At 46.6% G+C, this 9,055-nt stretch overlaps 1 protein-coding gene across 1 annotated transcript in view; it reads right to left on the reverse strand.

Annotated features, from left to right (window-relative positions):
- rnf123 (ring finger protein 123) overlaps nt 1-9,055 on the reverse strand; it is a 93,617-nt gene that overhangs the window by 48,960 nt on the left and 35,602 nt on the right. Inside the window, exons 31-35 of the mRNA XM_008295946.1 lie at nt 5,284-5,423; nt 4,950-5,006; nt 4,523-4,654; nt 4,187-4,262; nt 2,039-2,123 (exon numbers count right to left, since the gene is read on the reverse strand). Coding sequence (XP_008294168.1) covers nt 2,039-2,123; nt 4,187-4,262; nt 4,523-4,654; nt 4,950-5,006; nt 5,284-5,423 — 490 coding nt within the window. The remainder of the gene's footprint in view (nt 1-2,038; nt 2,124-4,186; nt 4,263-4,522; nt 4,655-4,949; nt 5,007-5,283; nt 5,424-9,055) is intronic.

Raw genomic sequence — 9,055 nt, forward strand, 5'->3', positions numbered from 1 at the left:
CTTCCCCATCTGCCCCCATTCAAAGACGGCTGCGGATTCTCTGTGTGACCACAAATTTACACATTTCTTCTCAAATGATTGTGCGCTCATTTTTCACTCTAGTAAAACAAAAGATACATCTCTGTAATGTCCAAGGTCTTGGCTTTCTGAAAATGTGCTCGGCTTTTCTCTCCGACACACGGTTTTGAAGAAAATCATGGTTGTTTGAGGTCTTCTCCTTCTGCTTCCTTCCACTGATTTGAGAGTTAAACTAAGTCTCTGTCTCAGCTGTGTGCTTCGTTGCCCAGCAACGCTCTGACCCTGCTCTCAACTCCCCCTCCCCTCTCTGCTCTCTCCACACAGATGAGGCTTAGGTTGTTCAAAGTGTTTAGTAGGTTTGGTAATTATTATAAAATCATCATTTAAATCCCGGCACACTCCCGTGCCACTCTCAAATTTTCTGCAAGGAAATTTTATAGTTACTCCTGCTGTTACAAACAGCAGCAGGGATGAATGAATGAATGTAATATGATTATTGATCAGTCGTCCACTATCGATCAATCACTGCTCTGATAATCGATCAGTCAGTTGAGCACTTCCTGGTTCTGTCTGTTGATCAACTCTGACCCGCCTTCTTCACCAGTTTCTGACTTGATTTCAGGAACAAACAGCTGATCGATCGATCCAGAGGACAATCAATAGCTGCCGTTCTAACCGGCTCATTGATTTCTGCAGTTTCTGGGTCACTGAGTTCTGTGTCAGATTCTGTTCCGCTGTCCGGCTGCAGAACCACAAACTCTCTGAGTTTAGATGAAGACGATCAGATGATCAGGTGATCAATAACCTCCATCTGAACATAGTAAGGTTACAGGAGCTCCTTATCACGGCTTTCTGTTTTTGTGGTTCCTAACAACTCTGGTTCTGTCTCCAGAACACAGAACCCTCCAAGTCAAGACTGTAGACGATCAAGTCCGAGATGTGAAACAGAACAAACTCTGCGTGGGTCCCCTCAGCGGTTCCCCGTCAGCTGTTCTCCTCAGCTGCTCTCCTCAGCAGTTCTCCTCGCTGGTTCCCCTTGTCGGTTCTCCTCAGCGGTTCTCCTCAGCAGTTCTCCTCAGCGGTTCCCCTCAGCAGTTCCCCTTGTCAGTTCTCCTCAGCGGTTCCCTGATCCTGATCTGCTGCGTTTCTACGTCACAAACTTTCTGATGTTCAGTTTGTTTTCACTCAACTTCACTGAGAACAGCTACGGAGCCGCCAGCACCCTTAGAGTGTTGTTGTTGTTCTTGTTATTATTGTTGTTGTTGTTACTGTTACTATTGTTGTCATTGTTGTTGCTATTGTTGCTGTTTTTATTATTGTTGTTGCTGTTATTATTATTGTTGTTATGCTGTTGTTGTTATTGTTGTTTTTATTGTTGATGTTATTGCTGTTATTATTATTGTTTTTATTGCTGTTGTTATTATGGTGGTTGTTGTTATTGCTGCTGTTGTTCTTGCTGTTGTTATTATAATTGTTGTTGTTTTTATTGCTGTTGTTGTTATGATTGTTGTTGTTATTGCTGTTATTGCTATTATTGTTGTTTTTATTGTTGTTGTTGTTGCTGGTGTTATTATGATTCTTGTTGTTGTTATTGCTGTTGTTGTTTTTATTGTTGTTATTGCTGTTGCTATTATGATTGTTGTTATGATTGTTGTTGTTGTTGTTGTGATTGTTGTTACCAGGACCACATGCAGCCTGGTTTATGAGCTCTGTTCCATCAAAACTCAACGCAGCTCTGTTGCTGAAACAAACCAACCATGAGACACAAACTGAATCAAAACCAGATGAAATGTCCAACAAGCTGAACGAGACCAAAGCAGAACCTGTGGAGGCTTAAACCGACTGTTCACCAGAACCAGTCGGGTCCAGAGGACCCAGTCTGCCTCTGTGTGTGAACGCAGCAGCTGAGAACCAACAAACCAGCAGAAGCTTCAATGCAGCAGAGAGCTGCAGGACTGAAACCGGTCCCACCGGTCCCACTGGTCCCACCGGACCCACCGGTAAGAAGAGGAGGACTCACCCCTGTCGGTCTCCGTCCACCAGGATTCGGACCAGGATGCCGGTGACGGCGACCAGGATGGGATAGTGATCGACGCTCTCCAGACCTGCAGAAACACAGAAACAAGTCCAGAATCTGATCCAGGTTTAAAAGTAACACAGTCGGATCCTGCTGTCATGTGATCCAGAACCCTGATGAGATAGAACCAGCTCCAGAACCAGAACTTTTCTGGACTCACTGATAAAAAGCAGCAGGGACCATAAGACTGGTTCTTACTGATTATTATGGGATGCTTTTATCCTCCCAGCTGGACTTCACAGCGAGTCCTCAGTGGTTTGGGTTCTGGGTTCTGAAGTAGCAGAACATCAGTAACTCAGCAACATTCACTTACGGAGCAAACATCACAATGTTCTGGTTTTAGCTGCAGAACAGAAACATTTGTTGGGTTCTGTTCATGTCCGACTGATAGCAACACCTTCAGACACATTCATACAGTTCCTCATCAACCAGCGGACCGGTTCTCTGCAGCAGCTTCAGCTGGTTCCACACGGTCTAACGGACCTTCTCCTCTCATTTCAGGAGGGAGAACTCATTGATCCCGTCCTACAGAGATCCAGAAGGTGAGTCAGCCCAACAGGTGCGCTGTCACACCTGAACACACCTGCTGACCTTCCTGACGCTGCAGCAGCCAATGAGAACACACGCTGAACGTCTGACTCTGTTTAAATGCTGACAAAAGCATGCTGAAGTTCTGGTTTGGTGGTTCTGGATGTAACAGCTGTAGAACTTCCTGTTTCAACACCAAACCAGATCTAGTGGTTCTGATGCATTTCAGTCTTCAGAACCATCTTTCATGTTCTGCGATGAACTCAGTTTGGAACACTGGAACATGTGGGAGGATTTCAGACCTGCTGAAGCTCTGCCTGCTGGTTCTGCTGGGATCTACCTGCTCAGGTGTTCATGGTTCACCTCCTCCCTCCCTGCCTCCCTGGACCCCCTACAGTTCACATACTGGCCAAACAGATCCACAAACAACGCCATAAATCACCTGCTCCACACAGCCCTGGCCCACCTGGACACTAGGAGGGAATTATGTGGACTTCAGTTCAGTGTTCAGCACCAGAACTCCCTCCAGACTGGTCACTAAACTGCAGGTGTGCAGGTGGGTCTAAAGCTGTTTGACCAGCAGACCACAGGTGGTCCGAGTGGGGAACCACCCTGACCATCGGCGTCCCCCAGGGCTGTGTGCTGAGCCCTCTGCTGGACTCACTGTACACCAATATCATCACTGACCATGCTGTGCAATATGTTTCTAAATTCATACTGTATATATAACTTATCTTATTTTATATTGAAATCTCTTCTATTTTATTTTTTGCTCTTAATTTTGTTCTATATTCTATGTTGCACTGAAGGAGCTGCTCTTAATCTCATTGCACATGTGTATAGTGACAATAAAGGCATTCTATTCTATTCTATTCTATTCTATTCTATTCTATTCAATGCCTGCCTGTCCACATCACACTCTAACACCATCATTAAGTTTGCTGACGACACAGCAGTGGTGGGTCTGATCTCAAACAACAATGAGGAGGACTATCTAATGGAGATCACCCACCTGGAGGACTGATGCAGAGACAACAGCCTCCTCCTGAACGTCAGCAAGACCAAGGAGCTGATTGTGGACTACAGCAAGAAGCAGCAGAGGGCACACCACCCACTCAGGATCAGACAGAGGTGGAGCGAGTGGAGAGCTTCCAGAACCTGGGTGTTAACATCACCAGGACCTGACGTGGTCCTGTCACATCAACACCCTGGTGAAGAAGCTCCACAGTGTGGCCTGAGGGACTTTAAGTTCCCTCTCAAGGTGCTCAGGAGCTTCTACACTTGCACTAGAGAGTGTTCTGGCTGGAAGCATCAGAACCTGGATGGGCAGCAGAACCCAGCAGGACTTCTGGGCCCTGAGGAGGTGGTCCACTCCGCTGTGTGTGTCTGTGTGTAGCTGTGTGTAGTTGTGTGTGTGTGGTTGTGCGTATTTGTGTGTAGCTGTGTGTGTGTAGTTATGTGTAGATGTGTGTCGCTGTGTATTTGTGTGTAGCTGTGTGTGTGTAGTTGTGTGTGTGTAGTTGTGTGTAGTTGTGTGTGTGTAGTTGTGTGTAGTTGTGTTACCTGGCAGTCGGAGGTTGACGACTCGGTCAAACAGGTTCTTCTCGGCCGTGACTCGGTTCAGCACCTGGTTCAGCAGCTGCAGACCAGCAGAATGAATGATGGTCATGTTAGTGATGAATCAGAACCACCGCTGATTCAGAACCAACGCTGATTCAGAACCAACGCTGAATCAGAACCACCGCTGAATCAGTGACACGTGTTGGTGCTGCAGGTCTGAACTGAAACACCGGTTCAGAACCCGTCACTCGGATCTCAGTTGTCTGTAATAAATGTTTCATCTTGTGTTGTGCTTCCTGCCACAGGGTTCGCTACCCTAACCCTAACCCTAACCCTCACCTGAGCAAGTCGTCGCAGCAGCAGCTCCGCAGAGGGCCGGGACCAGTCCAGAAAGATCTCTGGTACCAGAGTGACGGTCATCTCCAGCACCCGCAGCAGGCTGACGGACAGGTCAAAGCAGGTCGCACACACCTGGAGGAAGAGGAGCAACACGGAGGCACCGAGGCTCAGAGCTGATCTGAGAGCAGCTGCTTCACCGGACAGGGAACACTTCAGGAAACTGACCAGAGATGTGAAACGACTGAAACAAGTCACAAAACGACCAAAATGACACGAAACGAGACGTAACATGGCCAAACAGATGCACTTCCTGTTGGAGGCGGAGTCAGCTTTAAATGCACACACAGGTGTATGAAGGTAAGCAGCAGGGCACACCTGTGTGGTATCACCGTCAGCATACATAATAGGTCAGAGGGTGTGTTTCTACCTTCAGCTGACGAGTGTCCACGAAGTTCCTCTCTGGACGTTCTGCTGCCTGCTGGATCTGACAGAACCAAAAGCATCAGACAAACATCTCATTGTTTGTTTAACAGCAGGACAAGGCGGCTTTATCTGACCAATCAAACGTTACAGACTGAAGGTCCACGTAAACCAGAGTCTGCAGCCACAGCAGCAGCTCTGAGCTCAATGCTAACACAGTCAATGCTAACATGCTAACATTGAACAGCCAAAAACCATCCAAAACCAGTCAAAACCCATTCAGCTGGTTCATTCACTCAGCTCTATAAATGACTGACGAACTCGCCCTGCGGCCGTCTCACCTCCTGGATCATGCCGATGAACTCGGAGAAGGCCCAGTTGAGCTGGTTCAGGACGCTGTTGAGGAAGGAGGCGGCCATGTCTTTGTCCAGACTCAGCAGCTCGGCCATGTGCCTCTGCAGCAGCAGTGACGGACAGGGCTCTGGACCAATCAGAAGACAGAACAGGTCAGCAGCTGACAGCTAGACTCAGGAGTCCAGACTTTTAGCAAAACCTGGTGATACCTGGACAAAAAGGAATGTTCTGTGTGAGGTGGTGCAGCAGAGAAGCCTGCTCAGAACTGCTCAGGACAGGTTTGTGGAAACATGATGGAAGGAAACTGCATGACATTAGAAAAAGTCCTCTCAATGACTGCAGTGAGAACATGGGCCTGGATGACCTGTAACTTCCCTCATTTATTGAATTTGGTCCTGAACACCTCAGAAACACACTATGGAACCAGATAGCTGCTCTAGATGGCATCGCCTTGGCCTCCAGTTCTCCTGTACAGAACCTTGGAGGTATTTCTGACCAGGACATGTCGTTCAATAGACATATAGAACCAGTCTGTAGGACGATCTTCTGTCATCTACGTAATACTGTAAACATCAGGACCATCCTGTCTGAGAGTGATGCTGAGAAACCAGTCCATCATTTAGAACTTCTAGACTGGACTATTGTAGTTCCTTATTATCAGGATGTCCCAGTAACTCTCTCAGAACCCTCCAGCTGATCCAACATGCTGCAGCAGGGTTCTGACAGAACCAGTACCAGATCATATGTCTCCTGTATCAGCTTCTCTTCAGTGGCTTCCTGTAAAATCCAGGATCGAATCTAAATCCTGCTTCTAACATATAAACTCTCCATGAGCAGCTCCATGTGACTTTACAGACCTTATGGTACCGTATCATCCTAACAGAACCCTTCGCTCTCAGACTGCAGGTCTACTGGTGGGTCCAGAGTCTCCAGAACCAGAATGGGAGGTGGAGCCTTCAGCTATCAGCTCCTCTGTTGTGGATCAGCTCCCAGTCTGGGTTCTGGAGGCAGACACCCTCTGTGCTTTAAGGTCAGGATGAAAACGTTCCTCTGTGATGAAGCTGATAGTTAGAGCTGCTCAGGATCACCTGAACTGTCCCTCAGTGATGCTGCTGTAGCTTCAGACTGCCGGGGGACTCCCATGATGCACTGGGCTCCTCTCCTCTGGATCTGGAGCTTCACGTCTCTGATCTACAGTTTCTGTTCTCACCGACTTCCAGAATATTCATTGTTCTGTTCTGCTGCTGCTCTCCATCTGCTGTCCTGCTATCACTCCCCATCCTCACTCTGACCCAACTGGTCCAGGCAGATGGCCTCCTTCCCTGACCTGGTTCTGTGGGGGGTTATTTTTCCCCATTAAAGGTTTTTTTGGCTCCTTCCCACCGTCGCTGACTGCTGCTCAGAGGGAATCCAAAGGGTAACTTTGGATTGCTGGGTTCCCTGTTCTTTAAATTCGTAAGATCTTCACCTCACTGTTGTAATGCAGAGGTTTACCATCAGGAGAGCAGCACTTACTCTAGTTTGATGTGCATCACTGGTGGTTTGTTGTAAAAGTACTTGTGATGTTTACTTCACGTTGTATCAAAGCTATTTTTATTTTATTTGATTTTCTGTCTTTTCTTTTTAATTATCTGGACAAGTGAAGGTTTTGTTGTACAAAATCAAACCAAAGTCAGAACAACTGAAAGAAAGTGTGAAGAAAAACAAGGAAAACAAGAGCGTAAAGGTCTGATAGGGTCAGACAGGACAGGATGAAGGAGGCAGCAATGGAGCGAAGAGCGAGTGAACACACTGCAGTCAGACTGTCTCCATGGTCACTGCTGCAACCTGCCGTCAGTCCACAGGTGGAGGTTCACATTAGTACAGACACATCAGAGATGTTCTGATCCAGTCTCATGGATCAGGATCAGAACTGATCAAAGCCCAATTCATTGTTTCTGTTGTAAAGGGAAAGCATGGCGAGACATATGCAAAGAACAGAACTGAGAATAATGTTCTTCATGAAAGCAGCAGGATGAGTTATTACCCGGTTCATTGATTATTAATTGAACACTAACTGATCGCGGTGGACATTTGTTCTGTGCTGATGTTGCACTTAATCACAGACTCCTGGTTTGCTCCTCAGTCAGTTCTGTTCCTGGGTTAGGTTTAGCGGTACCCTCTCATCCCAGGTTGTCTTAAACTCCTGAGCTCTGGTTGGAGGTCCTGAACCTCCTCAGAGTCTCTGTCATGGTCCCGTTGCTGCTAAACTCCCACAATGCTCTCTGTTGCCATCATGAGCTGTAGTCTGTAGACGCCTCCTCTGGTGTCTACAGGACTGAACATAAACGTGTAGAAACAAAGAATCCTCAGACTCCAGATCTGAGCTTACAGTCATGATATTTTATAAAGGGTACTTTATTCTACACGTCTTATTTCAAAAGTCTCCAAATATAAAACTGTGACCAGCAGTGAAAAAATAGTTTTCAGGTGAACTGCAGGCAGCGTTTCCACAGAGCAGAGAGGAGACGAGGACGGAAAGTCACTGAAAAATAACCAGTTACCATCTCCAGAGTTCATGGAGATCACATTGTTCCAGTGCTGGCAACACCTGTGGACACTTGTAAACATGTTGGACATGTTGATTCCAGGTTTGTACATTTTTAGACTGTTTTATATGGTTGGTCTGTTTCCATAGACGTGCAGGACTTTATATTGCAGTGAGAAATAAGACAACAGTGAGGAAAAATGAGACTGGAGTTCTGAGCTCCAACCTGAGAACAAGCAGAGAGGAGAAGATCTGAAATACAGATCAGTGATTGACTTGTTGAAACAACTGAATTCCTACTGAGATCATTTGCTGGTCCTGAGGAGATGTCAGACGGTTGGACTGAATGTCCTCCACAGTGAAGATGAAGCAAAGAGTGACAGCAAAGCAGAAAGTGGGAAAGGTGAAATGAAAAACTTACTTTGGAAACTAGCAATGGACAGATCTCCTGAAAGGCATGCAAATGAAAGCACATAGGTGAGTCATCATGCAGGACAGAAAAACACTCAGTGGGACACAAACAGGCTGATAAAATGGTTCCACTGAGGGAACGCTTTGGATGAGCTTCTCGGCATCGACCAACACTGTTTCTTCAGGAAGTGTTGACAGGTGTCAGGTTGGGATCATTCTTGAATGTCAGCTGTTGTCGGCCATGTTTCCCGCTGTCACAAACGACTGATCAGTCAAGTCCCAAGTAATTTAGGACAAATTTAAAGTTATTTTAGGAAATTTTTTTATCAATGTGGACAAATTTAAAAGCCTGAAAGTGTGCTGTAAATTACTGGTGCTCATATATGATGGTAGCGGCCAGACAGAGGATCGAACAGTTGTTTGAACTCAGATCTGTTCAAACAATAAGACACTCAGCGCTGCAGCAAGCTGGAAATATCTAGGGTTAGGTTGCAGTGGAACACTTCAAGTCCAAATGAGATCTGTGATCCCTGCAGAGTTCCAGGTCTCCTCCCAGCTGAAAACTTCCAAAGGAAGAAGGAATCTAACCAGATGTTGAACCACCTATGCTGGATTCTTTAAAACACAAGCAACTCTACTCCGAGGTCCTCGCCCTCGATAAGGCTAAGTTCAGAAACCCAACAAAGGGAACTAATTTCAGCTGTATGTATCTCATTCTTTGGGTCACTAACCAGAGTGCATGACCACAGGTGAGGGCTGGAACAAAGACAGACTGGTGAAGTCCAACAGGTAGCAGAGTCCAACACAGACCGGAGCGCACA

Source organism: Stegastes partitus, unplaced genomic scaffold, assembly GCF_000690725.1.
Source record: "Stegastes partitus isolate 25-593 unplaced genomic scaffold, Stegastes_partitus-1.0.2 Scaffold1089, whole genome shotgun sequence".
NCBI lineage: Eukaryota > Metazoa > Chordata > Actinopteri > Pomacentridae > Stegastes > Stegastes partitus.